The sequence below is a fragment of the Nyctereutes procyonoides genome, unplaced genomic scaffold (genome assembly GCF_905146905.1).
Source record: "Nyctereutes procyonoides isolate TBG_1078 unplaced genomic scaffold, NYPRO_anot_genome, whole genome shotgun sequence".
Classification (NCBI taxonomy): domain Eukaryota; kingdom Metazoa; phylum Chordata; class Mammalia; order Carnivora; family Canidae; genus Nyctereutes; species Nyctereutes procyonoides.
In genome coordinates this window covers 13029291-13053971 of record NW_026575139.1, presented here as the reverse complement: position 1 = coordinate 13053971, position 24681 = coordinate 13029291, and the positions used below count along the sequence as shown (strand labels likewise).

General features: G+C 46.7%; 1 protein-coding gene across 1 annotated transcript in view; it reads right to left on the bottom strand.

Annotated features, from left to right (window-relative positions):
- Positions 1-2660: 2660 nt before the first annotated feature.
- KCNK10 (potassium two pore domain channel subfamily K member 10) overlaps positions 2661-24681 on the bottom strand; it is a 130166-nt gene continuing 108145 nt past the window's right edge. Inside the window, exons 5-7 of the mRNA XM_055304234.1 lie at positions 12313-12499; positions 7490-7632; positions 2661-5303 (exon numbers count right to left, since the gene is read on the bottom strand). Coding sequence (XP_055160209.1) covers positions 4683-5303; positions 7490-7632; positions 12313-12499 — 951 coding nt within the window. The 3' untranslated portion in view covers positions 2661-4682. The remainder of the gene's footprint in view (positions 5304-7489; positions 7633-12312; positions 12500-24681) is intronic.

Genomic DNA, 24681 nt, shown 5'->3' with positions numbered 1-24681 from the left:
ATTTTTTAAGGCCACTGCTAACTAGCTCTTATACTATGCCAGTGAAAGCTCCCTCCACTGACACAGCCACTGTCCTTGCACACAGTTGCACCATGACAGAAATCATAAACTTCCACTTGAAACATTAGCGGGATGCAGAAAGCAGAGACAGGAAATGCAATATTGGGGGGGTTTTCCTCATTTTTTCGAGAGTCTCTGCACATTTGTCTGTTTTCCTATGCTTTTCCTATGGTTTGGAAACTGCAGTATACATGGGATGGTCTACATTCCCAATTACTCATTACCCAATCCAATGAGTCTAAATAAATCCGCATTCTCAGTAATCCCCAAAACCAAGCACACAAATAGATGAGCAGCATTGATTCAGCCAGGAAATGATGTCCTCTCAGAAGGGGGCAAAGGGGTGGTTTGCTAATGTCTAGCACGATAGGACTTTCAACATCAAATGGTCCCCATAGAACTCAAAGCCTCTTATTTCCAGTGTGTGTGTGTGTGTGTGTCTGTGTGTGTGTGTATAAGAGAGACAGAGGGAGAGAGAAAGAGAGATCTGTCTATAGTATTTGAATTCATGAAGTAATCAAAGGGAACCTTTACTACAACTGACTGCAAATAGAGAAGAGCTTAAAATTCTTTAAATAGTCTTAACACCATGCAAAAAATGCTCATGTAGCCTGAGCCCTCCAGGTGACCATGTGCTATGAGAGGATAGAGTGAGCCTACACAGGCACCATTCTAATTTGGACACCAGGGTCCCAAACATAACTGGGTCTCCATCGATTACCCAGAAAACAAATCCCAAAGGGCAGGAGACTAAGCTCTCCTCTTAGCCTAAAATGAGGGGAGCCCATTAGTCGGTATTCACAAAACCAGCCACTACGGTTCTTCATAAATATAACGAACTCAGAGGCCAGGGGATGTTTGGTCAGAGAATCGCAGAACTCAAAGGAGCCTTGATGATTACCTGTGTTCAAAGCCCTCAATGCACTGATGAGGTAACAGACAAGCGCAAGATCCGAGGTACCCACGATCACAGGCTGGGACAGGGGAGCCCAGACAAATAGTCCCAGTCGCCTCACCTGCAGACCAGGGACACCCCGACCTGCACACCCATTAGGGCCCTACCCCAAAAGTGATTACGTTCCTAGAGTTCACTGTTGGGTTAGGACTGGGTATGGAGCTATAGTCTCCCAAACTGTCCCCCCGGCCATCAGCAGTAACCCTCCAGATCTAATACGGAAGGAAGGATCAGTACCCAATTACCAGGTGAAGCAAAAGACACCACCCACTGAAGATACAGAACATGTGCTCTTCCCGTGTGCAAAATCAAGGCATTTATTCCAAGTTTATGGCAGGGTAGGGAGCACAGGTCGGAAGGGCAGGGCAGGGCTGTGCTGATGTGTTTAGAATTTGTAGCAGCTTTGCTGCATACTAATTGTCACATCTTAAAAGGGTAACTCATTCAAGCAACTTCGTAACAACTGGCCTCCCCCCAAATCTTAGCTCGTACACACTAAGCTCTTATTCCCTCTCAACTTCTCCCTTGGAGAGTATGTTATAGCTTGTCCAATACTGCCCACATAACTAGTGGATCAAGCTCCACAGAGGGAGGGCTCCTCTTTGATTCTATTCCTCAGGGCTTTGGCCCCCTCTGTACTCAGGGAACAGGTTATATTGGATATTTTCCCACTCTCCGCCAAGGGCTATTTTTGATCCGTCCGTATTACTGTGATTCACCTCATTTGGGGAAGCGTCTATGCACACACCAACAGCTGTTCCATCTGGTAGAATGTGCAGCTTAGTGTTTTGAATTGTTTTATTCCTGCTGTATACGGAGTTCCTGCAAGGTAAGCAAGTAAAGTGCAAAAGAGTGCTTTCAAAGGGCATTTTTAACAATACAGAAAGTGTGCCACACACAGCATTCTCGAAACCCAAACCAAAAATAATGTATAAGCATCTGGAAGGGCAACACTGTAGGTCACGTTTACACAGAGACCTCGCCGTACCCTCCTGGCCATAGAGATCTTCTCCCCGCCTCTGTATGCCGTGTCCGTGAAACTAGAAAGACACACAACGCACACAAACACACACAGACACACACACATTCACAAGAGTGCATGACATGGACACTAGAGCAAAGTCAAAAGCAGACTTTGGTCAGACGGCCTTTGAATACCACCTCTACCACCTTCTTGCTGTGTGCCATCGGGTAGGTTACTCCGCTTCCCTGAGCCTCCGCATCCTCATCTGTATATAATGGGTTTGCAAACACTTCCCGTAGAGCGTTGCTATGAGGTTTCAGTGAGCTAATGCCCATAAAGTGCCTGATCCAGTGCCTGGCCCGTGGAAACCATTGGATAAATGACAGGGAAGCCTCTTTGCCAGAGTCGTCTGTAGGGTCTGGGATTTTAACACACTACTATAAAGAAGGTCACGAGGACTACAGGGTGGAAACGCAAATGAATGAGATCAGTGGGTAGTTTAATCAGGGAGGTTTTTTTTAACTTGTCAGAAGAATGAAGTTCCAGATCTCTACCAAGTAAAACACATTTTGTCAGGCTGGAAAGACCCTCACAGTAAGAGCCAGTGCCCACACCTGCATTAACGTCATTTCCATGTCTGTTCGTACGTGGACACAGGATGTTGCCAGTGAGCACCAGCCCCAGCCCCGGGGAGGCATGAGCCCAAATGGACCATTGACAGGAAGGGCCTCATGGAAGTTGATTCTTATTTGGCTCCTTCCCAAAAGCAATGCCAGAACTTTAGCTAGAGCTTAAAATTTTGGGGTAGGGGAAGGTGGAGCTGCATGTGCTCCAGGCAAGGGAGAACTGTGCATTTTTGGGAAATGGGCAGAAAGAGGTCTGCCCTGGTACCAGTGGTCAAGGATGTGGTAGGTATGGTTTTCCCCAGAAGTCAGAAAGCATAAGATGATTTCGGGAAGTCTCTGCTAGTTCTGTGATCTCTTGATAAATCCACTCTGTGCGTGTTAGCCACGTGAATCCCCAAAAGGTGGCGCTGAGCCTGGGAGGCCCATAACCAGCAACTTCCTGGGGTTTGGGGTTGCCAGGTCCAAATGCTTAAGAGCATGTGGTCCAAACGGCTGCATCGGGACCACAAATAGCCAGTCAATTATGCAACGGGCTGAGGCGCACAGAGGATGGTGAGCCCAACACATATTTTGCCCTTTCTGATTAAAAATATATATATATATATTGAAAATCTTCTTCTCCAAACTGATGACTGGCCACTCCCCCACTTTCCTTCACTGACCACCCGAACCCTCATGGAACAATCGTGTTGCCACTGTTGGCCTGTGGAACCATCACACAGGTGTTCCGTTAGTGAGTAGCAGGTGCAAGACAAAATAGCAAGGAAAAGAAGTGATGCTTTCCAAATAAGGAACACCCAAACATAAAAGTGGAATGTTGTAAATACTTCTTTTAAGCATTAGTTTTTAAATGGCATTAATGGCACTTAAGCTGCAAGCAATGAAAACAATTCAATTTTCTTGTACAAGAAAGAGTTGGTTGGGGGATTCTTTCTTTTGTTTGGAGATAGCAAGATGGGACCTCGCCACTACATCTACCTTTAAGACACCCAAAGGGACAAAAAGCCCTGAGATGGAATGATGCCATGGTCCTCCTTGGTATGTCTCAGACATGCAGGATGTCTATTTTTATAAAAATTTAGGATCAGCTAGACAGAACAGTAAGCCACTGGCATCATGCAAGGCAATCGTTTTGGTATTTTTTCCCCCTCTTATCAAAACAACCTATAACCAGAGTTCCACTAGGAAAGTGAACATGGACATTTCAAAACCAGTTTATTTTCACCACTGTACCCACTGAGGAAAATGCATGATTTTTTTTTTTTTTTGCCTGTAACCATGCAGCGAATGAGGTTGAGTTTTCGCCAATGCTTGCAAGTTCATTTGTCGTTCGCCGACAGATGAAATTCATTAGGCTTCTGTCATTGGTTAAGGTGATATCCACAGTGTGATGCATTTGTGATATTTTTTTCTCTCTCTTTTGTAATGAGGAAAGCAATTGCACCTTTTAATACGTGTGCTCTGATCTGTTTCCCACAAATTCCACATGCTCGCGGGTCCCACGGACATTCACTTGGAGCTTAGAAAGACTGGGTACGCACTGAGTGGTTCGCTATCAAAATTCCAGCTCAGAGCGACCTACCACAAGGTCGGCTCTCAGCCTCATCACAGGTACTTGTTCAGACCCCCTCCACCCCTCTCCTGTGTGTGCACATATCTCTAACGGTAGTTTCGGGGAACGAGGCTCCATGTAGAAGACACACCTGCTCCTTTCAGAAGGCTGGTCTAAGGAATAGCTGCCCTTTCTACATGCCGGGGCCGGGGCGGCACTGCACAGGGGGGCGCAGCCCCGACCCGCACCTGCCCTTCACTCGGTGGCCACGACCTCCTGCGTGTGCCAACACTCCCTGGGTGTCCTGCGGCCACTGTCGGAAGTGCGGCCCTTGTCCTTGGATTCCTTTTGGCAGAGCAATCTTTCTCAAGTCGTTTATGGCACAGTGAAATATATTCTTCAATGCTATGTAATTTCGGACTATCGAGAAGTCTGTTTAAGGCACGTGTCTCAGGGTGAATATAAAAAAACAAACAAACAAACAAACCAACCACAACGCTTGGTCAGGTCCAAGGTCCTCGGCATTTAGTTTCTGTCTTCAAGTAATGCGTTGTTCTCGAGTGCCCTGTCTTTGGTGTCCGTGGGGACCGATCCGTTCTCCACCCCGGCCTGCTGCTGGATGCACTCGGTCAGCGCGGCGGTGCTCGAGTGGTCCGAGTTGCACATCTTCTCCGTCTCCTCCTCCTTCTTCTCCTCGTCCAGGGAGTAGTTCCGGAAGGTCTTGTAGATTTTGTGAACGTCCTCGGGCAAGGTCTTTTTGATGTCCTTGTTTTTCCTCTTGGTGAGCCTGGAGGTGGACCCGAACTTGTTGATGATGTTGTCCTCGGAGGCCCCCTGCCCGTGCTTGTTCAGCTGCTCCGAGCCCTTCAGGCGCAGGTTGTTGGGCCGGTTGTTGATGCTCTCCTGGGACGAGGCCTTGAAGCGGCCTGTGTCCAGGGCGGCGAAGACGGAGCGCTTCTCCGGCGACAGCATGTCCAGCGAGTGGGCCCTCTGGTCCAGGCCCAGGCGGCGGCGCTCCATGCTGCGGATGGTGGCCGCCCGCTGCAGCTTGTCGTGGATCTCCACGCTGAGCCGCCGCCGCGTCTCCCGGAACTCGGCCGTCACGTTGGCCTTCCACTCGGCCGCATGGGCCTTGATTTCACCCACCTGGCCGGGGGACAGAAGGGCAACAACGCACTGAGAACGTTGTCTCTGCTTCAGGGGACCCCCCCCAACCTACCCCACCCCAGCGCCCACAGCCCTTGGGTGTCCCCGGGGGGGGGAGGGGGAGGCTGGCTCCAGGGAGGCCAGGAGCTGGAGGAGCAGGAGCTACCTGTGCCCTAAACACCTATCTCGATTGGGCACCCGGCTCGGGTGACTCAGGGAGCACAGGTGCTAGAGAAGCCGCCAGGAGCCCAAGGTGCAGGGGCGGTGACCCGACGGGAGGAGGAGGGCATTGTGCGGGTGGAGAGGCCACTCTCTGAAGCTTGGGTTCCCATCATGCACCCACCCCCTTTTTAGTGGTATGGCCTCATTCCTGCCACCTAACTGGAGGTGATCCCGTCTAACTCACAGAGTTCTCAGTGTTAGGGAGGCAGAGACATGCCCCCCCACCCCCTCCGGGCACCTTGGCCCCTCTCTGTGCCTCCAATGCTGCTGTCTGGGCAGGGTGACCAACCTGTGCCAGTGGGACTGGGACTGTCCCAGTGGTGAAACAGAATGCCCTGTGTCCTAGGCAGCCCTGCAGTCCCGGCCACACTGGGAGTGTTGCTCACCCTGTATCTGGGCCGCACCATGGTCAAGTGCTATCGGGCTTACCCTGCTTTAGGAACACCCTCCAGGGCTCCTGGTAATCAAACTTCCCTAGTCGGGTTCTGTGAAAGCCCACAGAACATTCTTCCTCGGAATGCATGAGGAGGGATACCAAATTTCTTGGCTCTCATTCAGCAGTGCAAATAGTCCTAGTCCCCGGCTTTTCTACGCAGATGAGGAACCCACAAGTTTGCATTTTTGCATTGAGGAAAGTGGATATTTACGTGGTTACTTTCCCTTTCACTAGAGCAGGTCAGTTAGCCACGTGGGGCATCAGCCTGGGGAGTACACTGACAGGATTGCATTGCCAGTGTTTCCACAAGCCAGGAAAATTAACATTTGGGCCTGGAAACCATACGGGAAATTTTCCCATTCAGCAACTTTGTCCTGGGGCCCTTTCTACAGAATGTCTATCTTTGGGCAAGTGAACAGTTGCCCTTCAGGAGGCTGTCCCTCTTTTTATTTCTTTGGGGTTTTTATCTCTCTTCCACTTGTTAGCGCTCACTGCTGCTTCTCTTGTCCTCCTTTTCAGTTCTTTTCCTCTCTTCCTAGAAGAACTACATGGACTTTTTTTTAAATCACAAAATCTACCTTCCCCTCTTCTCTCTTCCTTTTCTTGCTTTTGTGTAGATTTTCATGCATGTTTATAGGAAGGAGTAAAGACTGCCTGCCCCCACACACAGGGGTAGATTTGTTTCTATAGATCTGACAACCGGGGCGGGGGGAGGTGATAAAGGTGAAAAGGGACCCCTTGTGTTTGCTTCCTCACAGCTGGTGGAGGACTTGGGTCTCAGAAAATCGAGAAGGAGTCCTAATATCGTACTGCATTCCCATACAGACCCCAAGACCCGATGGACAGGTCCATCTTTCCTAAGCTTTTTGTAAACTTTCTAGTCTTTCCCACGTATCTGCACACCTCCCTCAATTATAGTCTACCTCTTCTGACTATTGCTATTTTTCCCCCTTTTAATTTCATTCCTTAAAAATAAGTCATTCTGGGGCGCCTGGGTGGCTCAGTCACTTAGGCATCCAACTCTTGGTTTCAGCTCAGGTCATGATCTCAGGGTCCTGGGATCCAGCCCCACGTGGGGCTCTGTACTCATCAGATATTCCCTCAGATATCAGATATATCAGATATAGCTTGATATTCCCTCTCTCCCTCTCCCTCTGCACACCCACCCCCACCCCACCCCCTGGCTCCACCACTAACGCTCTCTCTCTCTCTCTCTCCTAAAAATAAAAATTAAAAGTCGTTGTTTACTAGTCCTTTCAGGATCTGTGGGCTGATGAGTCACCAGATGTTCTCACCTGCCGAAAAAGGATCCAGAAATAACCACTTTCCCACTGAACTTGGCTTTTGGGTAATGATTCAAAAAGAGAAAGCCAAAAAAAAAAAAAAAAGAGAGAGAGAGAGACAGAGAAAGCCGTAGGGGGCCTCCATGTAATAAGAAACCCTCCAGCCCACGGAATAGAGATAGGCAGTTCTTGACATGAGTTCATCTGATCTCAGAAACATTTATAGAATTTGGAAGGGGTCCTACCTCTTCCTTTGTCTTTTTGGACAGAACCCGTAGCCAATCTCCGATCATACTGAGGACAGCTGCAAAGTAGGCAAGGCCAACAAGGATCCAAAACCACACTAGGGGCTTATACCACTCCCGGTAATTTATGCCAGCGTTTCCCCCTGAAAACAACCAAACGTTACTTCAACCAGGGTCTAGCATATGGTCTTTGCAGAACAAACATATTCTGGTCCACGTAGCAGAGATGTCATCCCATCACCACCTGACACTCAGCTGTTAGGCCTGCTGTATACGAGGGCGTGACAGGGAAGGAAGGGCATGGAAAAGATGTGTCCCTCCCCTAAAGGAGCTGACTTGTGGCTTAACTTCTTGGATTCTAGGTCACACACCGTAATGCCCAGAACAATGCCCACGAGCCAAAGACCCATAACAAAAAAGTGTCAGTGGCCGAATTGGTCCACCTCTTCTCAACCCAGGCTTAACAATGAATGATGAGCTAGAGGACAAGGGAGGAGGCCCAGCCACCAACTGTCTTCTTAAACTTCTTTAAATGTAATAAGAATGAGAGATCGATACTCCCCAGTGGCTTGGAATTCTTGGAACCATTTCCTCCTCAATACATGCATTGATTAGGAGCAGAGTGGATGTGTGAAAGTAAAATTAGACCTAATGGCATTCTTGAGCCTTTGAACCTAGCAGTAGTGATTTACCGTTAGCTGAGGGATGTTATTTACATGATGCTAATCCAAAAGGTCAATTAGACTGAGTAATTAGAATCACGGTGCCAGAACTAAAAGGCCAGCTAGTCCAATCCCTTTATATGTAGGGATTACAGTAGAAATCCATCAAACCAAATTGGCCAGCTGCCCGATTGCATTGACCGGCCATTCCACTGAAAAAAACAGTCATTTACTGAAAATAATTAGCCTATTTCTTCTAGCCCTCCTACAGGCGCTGCCAAAGGTAGTCATACAAGACTGGTTCCCAGCCCGGCCCCCTCTCCTAAGGATGTGAGGACGTAACTGCTGTCAGCCTGGCTCTCACTGTGTAAGACCCTACTGCCCAGTGAGGCAGGTGCGCAGTCATTTCTAAGACAACCGGCACTAGCAACGTATGGGTCATTATGGGGCTACGTGATGAGTGATTACTAGTCTTTCCCACTGGGTCGTGGTTGGACCCTCATCTAGCACCACTGAATCCACACTGAGCTCTTATGGGATCGGTAATGCCTCCCAAAGGCAGCTGGGCAGGCACTGTGGCCTGTGGCTCCTCTCGGTGAGACCAACCCTATGCTGAGCAGGACCAGGGCCGCCCACAAGGTCTCCAGGCCACTGCCACTTTCTTAAAATTAGAATGTCAGACATTGCTAATGGGCTGTGTGGCCAGCCCCCTTGGGTCTGGTTTAGCTGCCTTTGTTATTTTTCCTTTTAGGCAACTCTTCCCCCCTCCCCCCGAAGCCTCCTCGAGGATCCTACCGGAGTTCCTGCAACAGTAAGTGGTTTTTGAGGTTCATTCTGTCTCTCCACCGAGCCAGACAGAGAACGTGAGCTTTCTTTCCCCCTTGGGGCCAAGAGGAAAGATTTACCTTAGCCAGTCACCACCACCCAAAGAAGCTTGTCACTAGGGGGCGCGAGCGAACAACGCAAAAAACACCCTTTGGCCTCTTTCCCTACGCTTGTCTGGAATTCAGAGTTCTGTGTGTGATCTCAAGGATATCAAAATGCTGTGATGTTCTTAAGGCTGTCCTAATGTGAGTCGGCCACAAAATCAACCAGGACTTAATCCTGTACAGTGATCAGCGTTCCAATTATATTTCTAGAAGGGTTGATGCCAATGTTCCATCGCAGCAACCATGGACTCTTGTTAATGTACCTTTGTTAACAATCGGGGTATCCTTCCCTATTGCTCTTAGAGCATTGCCCCAGAGGTTGTGACAAACTTTAAGGCATGCCTTCTTGAGACCAATCTGTGTAAGCCCTGGAAACCCGAGCTTCAAAGGGGTCTGGTCTAATTGCAGTCAGCACTGTGAATTATAAAAGACACCTGTCCATGGAGACCTCAGGACAAATAAGGCTCTGCAGTCGGTGGGAAATAAGGGCCTTAAAACAGTGCCAGGCCTATGAATGTGGAGGTCACACCCTTGCTAGGTAAGTAAAGATGAGGTCAAGTGCCAGTATGTACTATGTGCTCTCAATCCATGGTGGGTAATAGGGAGAAATAATCAATTAAAATCATTGGCAGTAGCCCTTGAAGCACCAGTGTCCCCTCTCATTTTCTCCTTGACCCCCCACCACCACCCAGGAAGGACCAGTGCACCAACTGGGCAGTGCTCCCTGACAAGGGAGGTCCCCGTAGACTAAAAGGTAAAGAACACGGATGTCCTTTCTTCTCTCTCATCCACAATGAAGAGCAAGGACCCACTTCCCATGCATTTATGCGTCACAAGGTTAAATAAATCACACGTGTTCTTTCCTGGGTTACCTTTAACTTTTTCATTTAGAAGCACCATATGCAAAATCATTTTAGGTTGGCCAACCATATTCATTTAAGATCTAAATAAACCAATGCTACCTTTTCTGACATTTTTAATAAAGCTCTAAATGAAGTCCCAACGCAAAGGCCAACAGAGAACATCCATGTGCATTAAATCTGGGGCTCCTTTTATTTATTTTTTTATTTTTTGGTCCTTCAATCAATGCTGTACTATAAAATGTAATTCATATTATTTTACAGATTCATATTGACTTTTCAATTAACATGAAGGCCTGGATTCAATAACATTAACAAAAGGAGACAGTAGATATTTAATACACTGACTCTAATTGGAATAGACTATAACAGTTTTTGTTTTATAAGATAACTTTGCAATGTGTAACATTAAAATTTAAAATATTCAATTATGGTACTGTCAAATGGCGTTTTTTTAGTGACAAGCTTCCCTGCATCTTCTTACATTGTATGATGATATGTAAACAAATAACATGAATTCCAATTAAAAATTTAAACTCTTGGGATGTCTGGGTGGCTCGGCGGTTGAGCGTCTGCCTTCGGCCCAGGGAGTGATCCTGGAGACCCAGGATCGAGTCCCATATCGGGCTCCATGCATGGAGCCTGCTTCTCCCTCTACCTGTGTCTCTGCCTCTCTCTCTGTGTGTGTCTCTCATGAATAAGTAAATAAAATCTTTAAAAAAAATTTAAACTCTTTACTGATCACTAAATACATTTTTAAATGTTCTATTCCAAGGTTCCTCAATTTGTGCCCCACATTAACAGAGTAACAGACTGAGTCAAGCAGGTGTTTAGAGAGAAGGGCTTGTCCTAAGTGTCCTCTAACAGTCCAGCTGAGAGCCCAGGGCTGACGCACAGCACTATGAAGCACAACCCAGTGCAAACTATGCTCCAGGAGAACTTGAAAAAGTTTGTGAAATAGTCCCATGACTTCTCTCTGTGGTCTCCCTCCAGAGCTTTAGGCCTATCACCAGATGCTACCAGGTGACTCCTGGTGCCATCTGAGTTGGCTGAGCACTGTGTATAAGGAAATACTGGCCTGGGGTCCCAGAAACCCCCGCTTTTTTAATCGCTTTGACTTTGCAGTGCTTAGTCCTTAGGTAATTTTTTAAAAAGAAGAAGGAAAAAAATAAAAACTGCTCTTTTTACAAACTGGACTTCAGTCTTCCATCTGCCCAGTTGGGACAGCTGGGAGACCACCCTGATGGTTAGCATCATCAGAATGAATGTGGAGGCACCCATGCACCTTTTGAAGAGCCTTTACTATCCCCTCCAGAATGTCCTGTTTTCCAGATTTCCTGATCCCTGTCCGCCTTGTGAGCACCATACTCCATGAAGAAACCAGGGCGCTGCCAACATCGCGTGCCAAATAAAGGACGGTCAGCCTGCGAGCTCAGCCTGCAAATGTCCAGGCTGCCACTTAACCAGGTGGTCAAGAACTTGTATGTGCACGCAAATATATCACCCAAAGACTTCGAGCTTAGGACAGAGTTTTTATCAAAGCATTCACTTCTCGGAGTAGAAAACGATCAATTGTCTGACCCCCTAGAACTATCTCTCAGGAAAGAGAAGGATGGTATTCTTCTCTTCCAGCCTTCCCATCACACTCTGGGAAAGCCATACAGGTAAAAAGCCAGATCTCATTTCATTCAAGCTCCCTCTCCCTAGACGAGATGAATGGTGGTTTTCCTTTGCTTCTATAAACATAGTTCACTGGTATTTATTTTCACAGTGAAGATTATAGCTTCTATAGACACCCATGCAGAATCTGTTATAATATTGTACTCCCTTGGTATAGTTCTCAGCTCCCAGTACAGCTCCCAGTACAGCTCTCAGTACTGAAGCTGAGTCCTCAGTCTTGTGTCGGGGCGCACCCAGGGTAACTTTTGCAGGGACCACAGCCCTCCCCTGGAGAGCCTCAGGAACCCTAACCCACAGGTCGCTGCAGGCCATGCTCTATGCTAATCTCTCCAGTTTCATACTTGCCACTTGCTATTAATATAGCCTTTATCAATTGATTCAAGGAGTCAATGCAAATCAGAAGTCCAACATTCAATGAGAAATTCATTTCACTCATGAATAATTCATATGATGATAAGGGCAATGAGCATCCTGGGGAGGAAGAGGCTGGCTTTCATTTCATAGCTGAATCTGCTGCTTTTTACATTATGTGGGACCATGGGCTTGAAATGAGTCCGTGCACAGCAGCAGTGACACTGAGCCATTTTCATTTGCTTCTCCCACAACATGGTTTCTCATGGTTTTGAAAAGCATTACCAGCAGAACATGTTCCCCACTGGGGCCCTGGTGACTGGGATGCCCAGGGTGCTTACCTGCCACAAAATCACCAAAGCCCACCGTGGTGAGAGTGACTACCACAAAGTAAATGGACTCCAAGGCGGTCCACCCCTCAATATATTTGAAAATGACAGCGGGGATCGTCACAAATACAATACAGCCGGCCAAGATGAACAGGATGGTTGAGATGACCCGGATCTTGGTCTGGCTCACTTGCTTTTTCTGGGAACAGCAAAGGAGAAAGATAGGCAAGTCAGCTTCATCACCCTGGATTCAGAAGACAGAGGCACAAGAAGAATGTATTATGTCAGTGGCTTTTCACCTTTTGCCAGTCACAGGAAGCTTTGGGAGAATCTGATGATTCTCCTACAAAAATGCACATACAGAAGTTTCCAGATGTTCCAGGTGGCTCATAGACCCAATGAAGCCTGTTCATGTACTCCAGGTTATGAAATCCTGCTTAAAGGGCTCTTGGGTGGCTCAGTCACTTGAGCATCTGCCTTTGGCTCAAGTCATGATCTTAGGGTCCTAGGATTGAGCCCTGTGTCAGGCTCCCTGCTCAGCAGGGAGTCTGCTTCTCCCTCTGTCTCTCCCCCTGGCTCATGCTCTCTTTCTCTATAAAATAAAATCTTTTTTAAAAAAGAAAGAAAGAAACCCTGCGTAGGTCATGCCTTGAATGTCCTTTTCATGGTTCCATGACTGCAGCCCAAATGCTGATTCTAACTTTCTCACTAGTACAAATGTAATTATTCCCCCAAGGAGGGCTTGCTGCCATTCCTCTTGTTATATTATTGACCCTCCTCTAGGAGGGCGCCGGTTTGGAGCTCTTTCCACAGTGGCAAGGATGGACTTGGCACTTAGTTTCCCTTGTACCAAAGGGAAGGTGTTGGGGAAAAAAACTGCTGACCTGAAACAAACTAAAATGTTCAGATGACAAGAAAAACATAGCCACCCATATACCCACTTGAGACAGATCCAAGCTTCTTCACCTTCCCCCCCAACTTAGATTGGAAATTAGATGTCACCCAAAGGAATGGTGCCAAAAGAGTCCAGATGTGGATCAGAAGTATCCCTGGCATTGCCCTTGAATGCACGCAACCCAACACCGGCATGGTCTCTGAGCTGAATGATCCTTAAGGCTTTCTCAAAGCTCCCGGGACTGACACATAAATTGTCATCAGGGGGCCCTACCACCATCACCCGACCAAAACCATGTAACACCAGCATGAATGGGCCTTTCCACATCACCTGGACTGACTCTGCAAAAATATACCATATGTGGGGCATTGGATATAGGAAATCCTCACCATGTGTTCGGTTTTCTCTTCATTGCCTCCTGGTGAATTAGAAGGCAGAGAACCTCAGAGCGCAAGAGACCTTAGCATTCATACACTCCAACAGAAGCCAAGAGGGGTTGAGGGACCAGCATAAAATGATTTTGCTAATTAGAAGCAAAGCCAAGATTAAAACTCTGATGTGATTAACTCCCAGTCCAGTGCTTACTGATGGAACCAAGCTTCAAGTTACTCAACAATTTTCCAGCTCACACAAAGTCACCAGAGTCCTCACCCTCACCTACCTCCCCCATAACAAAATCAATCAGACTAACCCCCATGAAGGACAGGCTGTCCTGCTTCCCTTCTAGAATGGAAGAGTGAGAATAAAGAAAATTGTTACTGTGCAATCTGTCCAGGAATTCCTGAGCTTTGGACATAAGCAGTGACATCCCTGCCACGTCTCCCCAGGACAGAGATGATCAAGAGAGAGGTGTTTTTTTTTTAAAGATTTTATGTATTTATTCATGAGAGAGAGAGAGAGAGAGGCAGAGACATAGGCAGAGGGAGAAGCAGGCTCCCTGCGGGAAGCCCGATGTGGAACTTGATCCCAGGACTCTGGGATCACGCCCTGAGCCAAAGGCAGATGCTCAACCACTGAGCCACCCAGGTGTCCCGAGAGAGTTTTCTAAGGTAAACTACTTGGATCAACCACGGAAATGCCAGCCAAAAAGGTAACTAAGGTTCCCTCCTGTCCATCCTCTCCTCCTCAACTGTAAGACAAATATCAACGCTGCTTGTTCACTGGAAATTTCCAGGAATGAGGGAGCTGAAGAAGGGGGAAAGGCGGGCAGCTGCTCTATTCATGCCTTGGAAGCATTCAGCCCCACCTGACAAGGGTCTCGGTCCCACGTACAGTCAACACAGCAAAATGGAGGGCTCAGTGCAACGAATAAAGACAGTAATAGTGGAGAACATTTATTTGCATGAACCTAATTCAGCACTATATATATACACTCCCATTCTGAGGTCAACACACATTCCCTAAAAATACACAGGAAAACCTAAGGAAATACAATCCTCCTTTCTGAAAAGCAGTCATGTGCTCTAACTCCCAAAAGGGCACTCAAGTATATAAAGTGAGAATGGGGAAAATTATGTGATCCATGCTTTCATACACTCCCCTCCTCATCTCCTCAGAAAAGCCATCTGGAAAAAAAAAGTGATAATGTGCTGATATTGCTGAGACTGCCAATGAGAATTCCAATTATTTTTTTCGTGAGAAGTATCATGACGAGGCAAATCACCTGAGAACCGCAGGGATGTCTTACCCATTCCACGAATTTCCAGCCTGCCTGAATTTCCTACCAGGACTTGGTCAGGACAGTTGAGCCCCTCTGAGAATCCAGCAACTTATTTTTGACTAGCCTCGTTTTGTTCATAGGCATGTATAAAAATCCAAAGCCCAAAAGGAGATTTCAACTGAAGCTCATTAAATTAATCTAATTGCCAGCAAGGGGCACATCATTCTTCCCCCCTCCATAAACTGTCCTCCTCAAATGCATAATGAAATTAAATGTTTGTGAGACACTTGTTAAGTCATAAATTAGGATGCGAACACAAGTGCAATCCAAATGAGGCTGAGGTTGGCAAAGGAGGGCTGTAAACATGTAGGAAGCTGGAGACATTCCCAGGCTCCCCCAGGTGGGTAGAAGGGACAATGGCAGGACAGGATTTGGTTTGGGGGGCAGAGACCTATGTAACAAAGGTGAAATAATGGTGTCTTAAAAGCATTATCTGTTGGAGAGTTTATCAGCAAGGTAAACATTTCATCACCACTCACTGTCCAAGCCAACCCATGTGTTCCTGGGCTGCTCCTTCCAGGCATGCTAGGGTGATGCTCAGTGAATGCTTGGAGAATTCAATCTTTGGGGGTATTTTAGAGATCTAAGAGGTCAAGTGTCTTTCGTGAGTGTGTGTGTGTGTGTGTGTGTGTGTGTGCATGAAAATATGTATACCCGTACTTCGCTATAAAAGGAAGAGGTGTGGATGTAAGGTTTAAGGATGCCCATGTTTTTGATGCCCTCTAGATATTAAGAAACAAAACCAAACCAAAAAACGGTTACCTTCACTGAACAATTTTTCAAGATGGAACCACAACCTAGGTTACATGCCATCCAGTGATCTTCGGGATTCTCATCCCCATTAGCCCAGCAACTGCACAAACTACCACTTGTAAAATGGTGTTTAGGAACTCGGAGTCTAAGGACAGACTGCCTGAGGCACATCGCATCCCCACTGCTACATGGCTGGCTGACCTCAAGCAAGTTTCTCAACCTCTCTGGGCATCAGTTTCTTCCTTTATAAAACAGACATCAGGAATCCACCTCCCAGGATTGTTGGGAAGATTAAATAAGCATGTAAAAGCTTCACACACTGCCTGCTAAGGGCTCAGGGTTTGTTAATGACTATCTTTGATGTAAAAGTTCAAATCTTAGGGGGATCCCTGGGTGGCTCAGCAGTTTGGCCCCTGCCTTCAGCCCAGGGCATGATCCTGGAGTCCCGGGATCAAGTCCCGCATCGGGCTCCTGCATAGGGCCTGCTTCTCCCTCTGCCTCTCTCTCTCTCTCTCATGAATAAATAAAATCTTAAAAAAAAAAAGTTCAAATCTTAGATGTGAACAATCGTGGATTTAATGCTGCCCTGAGCTATTGAAGAATGTTCCCTCCTTGTCTGGCTTAAGATAAGCTTCATTTAGCTTCAGGAAGTCACTGTTGGTTGTCCCTTCCTGGATACGTTATCTCATATAATCACCTCATTTTTTTTAATGAGAAAAATGTCCTCATTCTCTCTTGGTTCTTCTGTGTTGGCTCTGGGTTGAGCTGTTGGACAGTCTTAGCCCACAGTCTCGAAAACTTTTTTATTTGCCTCTCAATTTCCTCATCAATGTTCTTCGTCATCCTTCCAAGGCTGTCAAGAATTGCAGATAATGTTTGCGATGTCAGGAACCAGCTGCAAAGAGGCACATACCTTGCTTTCCTTACCCCCTCCCCCACCTCCCCACCGCCCTGCCACTTACAGAAGTGCGTTGTCTCTCCATGGAGGGGTTGCTAAGCAAAATCACACCACTTGTTTACCAGTAAGCAGAGCATCAGAGCACAGAGCTCTGTGAGAACCCAGATCTGACTGAGCTAATGTGTTCTTGGGTGAACAAACCTGTTATCTGGGAAGAGATATAATATATATCTCTTGGATAGAATATTTGGGCAGGAGTGATAGAACGGTTGTGCTCATCTGTCCAAATCTTGTTCGCACACTTTGTTGATGAGAATAAATGACGTGTTCTTTTTCCCTTCTTATGCAAATAGCATTAGGCAAAACTTATTTCCTGCCTCCGATTGGCACTAACTGCAGGAATTTTCAAAGGACTCAAAACCCACCTCCTGTTGAGTTCATTTAGTTGTCAGGAATATATGTGCAATTATTCCAAAGAGCAAAACAGAGCTCTTCACAAACAGAGCTCTCCTTGGAGAGGGGGATGTATGCACCGACAATTCTGGAAGTGTTTACTTGTTTCAGACCTCAGAGGACTAAGCCACAACGTACAACTCTCATTAAGCAAAACACCTTTCCTGTGTTTGCTTACTTCCACAAACTTATTTTACAGAACGAGTATTTTTCTATTCATTTGCAGGCTCGTTTTTTATTTCCTTTTTTGCTCCCTAATGTTTGTTCTCCTTTTTCACTTCTACATGATTTCTTAGAATTCTGAGATTACCAATCCAGATTGTTTGTCTGGCTGAGGAAATTGTGTCTTTCTTATGATTTTTAGCCAGGATATTGGAGATTTTATTTAATAATAAGGATACCGCAATAAAAATCCTAGGATAGGAGCTAGACACGCAGAGCTCTACTTTATGGTGGTCTGGTTTGGTTTGGTTTTGTTGAAATGCAAACAGATCACCATGGTAATACAATTGAACTGAGAATAATTTCTCAAAATGGAAAGATAATAGGAACCGTCTCGCAGAAGAACTGACTTTATTTTCTGATATTATTATGTTTCCCACAAAGATTTCTTTTTAAAAGGTCCAGTTCCAACAAATAGTTTCAACATCACAGTGAATAGCTATGTAGCACCAGCAATTCTATAAACTACGTATGAGAGCTTGTAAACACCATTTATCTATAATCTCCATGGCAGAGATACTGTAAACACACATTAGTGAGAATCATGCAGCAAAATCTCCATGGAGCCTATGGAAAATGTCCTACTCAAAAGCGGAATACACAAATGTATTTTCTTTATATTCAGCTCAATAGCTGAATTCACACACACACAAGAAGTTTTATCTGAGCCACACTGTAGCATCTAACATTATTGGCCAGTTCCAGTCCAGGCTTTGATGGTATCCCCATGCAAAGTTTTTGAAAAAGCTTTTTTTTTTTTTCTTTTTTGGTAGATGCACCTACATTGCATTTATGACTGAAATGTCAATGTAGGTACACCTGGGACGGAGAAAAATTAAAATATACAAATAGCAAAAGTTCTCAGCTATCCCTCTCCAGGAACACTTTCATTAAGATCTCTGAAAGTTTTCCGTTCTAAAATTGAGTGGCTTTTAACATTTGGTGATAATACTCGGAACACAAGAGTTTGTACTCAAAATGCAACCAGTTAATTCATGCAGCACATAATTTTTAAGGACCTTCTACATGTTCAGGGGCTGTTCTGGTTGCAAGGGACACAGTAGTTTAAACAGAGAAGTTTTCCTTCCTCATGCCCAGGAAACCCACTGGGTGAGCTGGGGTAGGACCCTCTCGGAGTCTCTGGCTGAAACCAGTCTTTGTGGCGCTGTCCATGGTGTCCGGCCCTGGTCTAGCTACTGAAGGTAAAGTGAGGCCCCAATGATATCCCACTGATTAAAAATATCACCTGGGAGAGAAGAAAGAAAAATTCTCGTAGGTCTAGTACGTGGAATACCAAAGCGTGCCAATTGTAATTGGATCTCTATTAGCTGAGCATTCAGAAACTGTGTCCCAGGGATTGGAACAACACAGAGGCAACGACACCAATTAGGAAAACACCCACATGTAACCTCAGCTGAAGAATGGTCCTTCTCTTCAGTTGAGGTTTGGAAGGCAAGCCCATCGGAAAGGAGAGTAGGACGAGCACACCTCCCGATGAGCCACCTCAACAGAATAACTCCTGGCAACCCTGATAGATGCCCCCATTGAGCTACTCTCCTATCCAAATCCTAAATTTATTTTTCCCAGGTTTTGGCAGCACAGTGAACAATGCCTCCACCAGAAAATGCCCTCCCATCGTCATAAACAGAAGCATACAATACTAATAATACTGCAGTAACAATGCTGCAGACACCTGAAGCTGCCTCATTCTTCTTCCTTGGCTAACAAAGGTTCAAGGTCATAGTTCACTGGCCAACCAATCCACGGTAGCCAGGGAAACAAGATCCCGCCCCAATGCTCCGTTCTTGTGCAGGGGGCTCCCCCTGCCATAACACAGCCTCTCTCCAGCCTTACTCTGACCCAGGAACTGAGCATTCTGCTCTTCCTGTCCTCTCCTTTCGGGAACAAGCTGCCTTCCAGAAGCAGCCTCATGCTTTCCTAATTATGAGACTGTCATTAAGAAACTCATTTTTCTGGATAGAAGCCATGTTCTCCAGCGTTGAGAAAATAGGCTTCCATGGATCATCTCCTTTGTCTTACTTCTCAATCAGTTCACACCTTGGGTGGGAGAGAGGAGATGCTATTTATTTGGCTCCTTCAAAGACCCTCTTCATCTCAATTCTCTTCCCCACAGTCCTACTGGTACCATGATTTTTTTTTATGTTAGTAACAGCTCAATGAAGCTACTTCAACAATAAAGGGGAGAAAGTGGTTAGACTGCATCCCATGGGGCAAGTTCTCCTCATTGGAAGGTGAGTTACCTTCTTTAGACTGCGCCCCCACACACATACACCAAGAATAAACACAGGTAATAAATGCAGAAAGGAAAGAAATTACAATGGGCCTCCTACCAAGGGCCCATTGTCCTAGAAGGAGACAAGGAATTAGGCAACTGGCTGGGGCTATCCAAAGGAAAAGGAACCTTGCATAGAGACAAGACAGACTGAGGCTGAGGAAGGAGCCTGGGAGCAACAGTCATAATGCAGTCATATGACACGCTGAGTAAAGTAAAATGTTCACTGCGGATTATCAAGGCACCTTGACTCTTCCCATCCTTCCTGGCCATCTCTAATCCACGTCATTATTCACTGGAACCATCATCCAAGAGTACCCAGGAAGTATGGGAGAGAAGAAAGCCTTCACAGTCCCCTATTCCTCCATTATCAGCTATGAGTAGCCCAGAGAGTAGGCACTTGTGAGCTTCCAGTGGGCTGCCCAGAATGCCTTTCTACATGCCCATGAACCAACGTTCGTAACAAAGAAGCGTGAATTTTCTGAGGCTTAATATTTATCTCGCCTATTAGAATATTTGGAGAAAGCCCCCAAGATCAGCCCGATTTAGGTCAATACCTAAAAAACGCACATGGGTACTACTGAGTCAATACCTGTGCAAATCCCTGGGTCTTACTGGGGATGTGGTAAGAAATCCCCTCCCCAAGAGTCATACTATGTCTTCCCTTCTTTCTAGACAAACACCTTTTTGATGAAAGCACATAAGGATGCTCACCCTCATAAAAGTAGAGAGAATAATGAAATAGGCACTAAGAAATTATATGGGGGAAAGATGTGCCAACTAGACAAGAAAGAGGCAATGAGAAGCCAGAAAAAAATAAGAAAGTCTATGAGAAGGATGAGCACATATGAGAAAAAGACCTGGAGTATAGAAAGCAGAAATGAAGCAGTGTGATAGGAGGGCCTAGAATTTTCCTGGAGGTACAAGAAGACTACCCAGACAAGCCTGCACTAAATTGTTTTTGGAGATAGAAACCAAATGGAGGGAAGTCAGAAAGATATACGCCTGCACTTTCTAGTTAGACTAGGAACAGAGACGTTTAAAGAAGAATGAAACAGTTTAAAGAAGAGTGATAGAAAATCACTCAGAAACTAATTCTAAACTGGGAAGCCCTCCATTGAGGCAACTTGATAGAAACATCCAGATCGGACCAGATTTCTTTAGCAGAAAATGTTCCAAGCTGTGAATGGAGTCGAATTCTGTAACTTTTCCACTCTTTCATTCAGTAAATATTTATCATGCACCTACTGAGCTAAATTCACCGATGAGCAAAACAGAACAGTACAGAAGCGGAGGCATGCCAGCTACTCACTTTCCCAGCCTCCCCAGTGTAAAGACTCAAGCATGCAGCCCAGGCTCCCCCAACCACAGAGACGTAAGTCAGACTCTGACCCAGACACTCGTGAGGCAGATGACAGATGTGGTCTCGAAGGATCCCTTCTATGGTTTTCTGTGTGTTTTCCTCTTCTCTCTCTCTGGCACCCCAAAGGCAATCCCTAAGTGAGGAGCAAAGATTCCCAGAGGCATGCTTGCAGAACTACTTTCCTCTCTTCCACAGCCTGAGTAAGACTGGGCTAGGGTCAGGGACAGAGAGAAGGCTGAATGGTGGAAATAAGGGTGGAAGGGACTGCCTCTTCCTAGGGTCTTCCAGGTACATTAGCAGAACCTGCTGTCTGGAGGGCCAGGAGCAGAGAGGAAGGGGTTAGATTCCCAGCATACCTTGTAGGAGTCCTGCCTCCCCCTAAGTCTCCTGAACAGAGACTGAGGGACGTGGATGCTGCACAGGGTGGAGGCTGGAGAGAGAACCTGGCCCCCAATCAAGGTAGAACTGGACAGCACTAGATGGAAGACTCCATGGGGGCAGTGAGGTGGCAGGCAGCAGTGGACACACCATCGGTGTTCTATAAAGCACCAAGGACCATGTGGGTTCCATCCTGGGGCTGGTGGCCACCATGATGGTATCATAGCCCATGTCCAGGGGTAGTCACGAGGGTGGTTCTAGCAGTAGCATGTAGGGCCCAGAATCACTGGGGCCAGCAGGGCCGACTTCTGTCTGTGCCAGTCAGAAATGGCCGGAGCATCATCCAGAACCAGTTCTATGGCTGATCTGGGTCATTATTCTTGGCCAGGTACCTCCCAAGTCTGGGTCTCTATCCATCCTAGGGATTCAGTAGCTATCTAGATCCTCAAAGAAAAAAAAATTTCTTTCTGTTTAAATTATCCTTTAGTTGGCTTCTCTTGAATCAGCTAAGCTAAGCTGCCTGCCTGCAGCTACCTCTCCTCGAGGTCAGGATTAGCTGACTTTACCTTCTGCAGGCAGGTCAGGGACATGGCCCCAAGGGGTCCCCATGAGAGGTGGAGAACGCTGAACTCCAAGTCCAGCCCAAAATATAATGTGATGTGATGTGACTGCCTGGGCATCCTCTCCGACATTTCTCAGTCTTCAGAAAAATCTTGTTAGAAATTACAGCTAGTGGGACATCTGGGTGGTTCAGTGGTTTGAGCATCTACCTTTGGCTCAGGGCGTGAACCCGGGGTCCTGGGATCGAGTCCTTCATTGGGCTACCCGCAGGGAGTCTGCGTCTCCCTCTGCTTGTGTCTCTGCCTCTCTCTGTGTGTCTCTCATGAGCAAATAAAATCTTAAAAAAAAGAAATAAGAAAAGAAAGAAAAGAGAAAAGAAAAGAAAAAAAGAAAAGGAAAGAGAAAAGAAAGAAAAGAAAAGAAAAGAAAAAAGAAAGAAAAGAAAAGATTATAGCTAGTTTCAACTGTGGTGTGGTAGGGCCCACCACCATTCCTGGGATGGAGTCAGAGAGAGAGCAGTATCAGACTCCTGGTCGGGCCAGCAGGGCAGCAGCAACCGCCAGCTGAGGCAAAGGGTCAGCCACCTGCAGGAGGGGACCAGCAGCGCTGTCCACACAAGGATCCTGGCTACAGCAGAGACTGGCAGCCCAGAGAAGTTAGTGGGGAAGACACAGGCCGCAGCCAGAACAGACATGGGCCCACATCAGTGGCAGGCCCCGCGAGCACCCTAGGGCCGAGCACCTTGGGAAGGGGCGCTGGAGTGGGACCTGCTCGTGCCAGTGCGGCAGCCAGCATTTGGGCTGAAGATGCCAGGAGAAAAGATTCAGCAGCCTAATTATCAGCATGTGAACGGTAGACCTCTTTGGATGATGGGTTTTCACGCAGCTTCATTTTCTTCTCTGGACACTGTTTTCCAAAGTCTCTACGATGACCAGGTTCTCTGTGTCATCTTTGTAATGACGGGAAAGGAGAGGGAAGCCTGAGAGAGAGGAAGGTAAGGAGGAGAAAGAGGGAGAGGCAGCAGGGCCCCTGCTCCCCAGCACTGCATGGCTCCCTTGAGAAACAGCACAAATGCCCTTGACAATGCCATCTGTCTGTCTTTCTTTTGGGAAAGGGATGATGGCCATGGCCTTGAAGGAAAGCTCGAAGAGAGAAGGAGGAGTCGACACTCCAGGAAAGTGATGAGGTGGGCATTGCCTCAGCCTTCAGAATCCCAGGGACGTTTGCCCACAGTGGCGGTGGCAGCTGTGAGGACGTGGCCTGGCGCCAACGCGGTAAGTGCATCCTGCCTGCTGCCCTGCCACCTCCTCGTCCCACAGAACGTGGCAACCCGCTTCCTGAGCAAAAGTGCCAGGGAGTCCCCCAGTTGGCAAGCCTCTGCTGGCCCTCTCCGCCTTGTCTATAACTCCAGTTATCTCTACAGCTTACTCTTCAAAGACACTGAATCATTTGCTGGGGCCCCCAGTCCCGTTCCATCGTTCCATGCTTCCGTACTTGGTAAAGGCTGTTCCGTCTGCTGGACTGTTCTTCCCCTTTTTATGCTTGTCCCACTCCTGTTGGCTCCTCAAAACACAATTCCACTACTGCCTCCAGCAGGAAGCTCTCTGCCTTCTGGCTCGAGTTACCCATCCTCCCCCTGGCTGTCTCTGCTCCCTGTGCATTCCCCGGCCGATGGGCCTGCACATCCTGCATTTGCAGCATGCATGTCTCTCTGTCCTCGTATCAAATATGCAGTGTGGTGCTTTTTTTAGATTTTATTTATTCATGAGAGATATAGAGAGAGGCAGAGACACAAGCAGAGGGAGAAGCAGGCTCCCTACAGACCTCAGGACCCTGGGACCACACCCTGGGCCAAAGGCAAACGCTCAACCGCTAAGCCACACAGGCATCCCCGCAGTGCATTTTCTACACTTGCTCTCTCTTTTTTAGCACCCAGAGAAAATAGGAGAGTAATTGTTTAAGGTAAGATAACGTACGAAGGATGTAAAATAAAACTGTTCATCCAGCAAGAGAAAGACTGTCAGGATCTTGTAATATAGAATCATAGGGGCATATATTATAAAGAGGCAAGGTGGTGGACATGCAGACACATGCACACAGTACACATGTGTAGAATGGAACAGAGTATTAACAGCACAGAACCGCCTTAACAGGAGAGTCTACACTATTTGAACATGGCCATTTATACTGGGATAGATGTTCCATGTATGTATTCCTGAAGTTACACAGGAGCTCCCTGAAAGTTTTTTTTCCACCCCGTTTAGATTATAACACGCTAGGAGGTGACTGGTAACTCTGTGAGGTGTTTGTGGCTGTCACAACAATCAGAAGGGCACTCTTGGCACGCAGCTGGGGATGGGGCGGGGGGGGTGAGAATGTACAAACATCCTATATACAAGAGCCAGTGCCACAAGTCAGACTACAATCCCGAATTTAGTGTGAGTTTTGACTATCCTATTTGGAAAAATTCATGTTTATAATTACCTGAGCTGAAAACTTAACTCCCTTTTAAATGCAAATACAAACATAATTTTTCTTTGGCATAGCTTCAATATAGGCTGAAATCTATAAGAATAGGACTCCAACGTAAACTGCAAGAAGGTTGAATTTTGATTAGTTGGAACCCTGCCAGGAATTGTTCTCCATTTTGGAAAGGCACATCACTGGGGGCCGGGGGGAGTCCCCTGTGGCAATTTCATCACTGGTAGGACACACTCGAACTGGCCCATATTTGGAGTTACTGTATTACATAGATGCAAGGGGCTCTCTGCTGCTGTGGGTCTTCTAGGGTTTCATGACCAAGAACCTATTACTGAAGCATATTATTTTATTCTAAATGACCTAC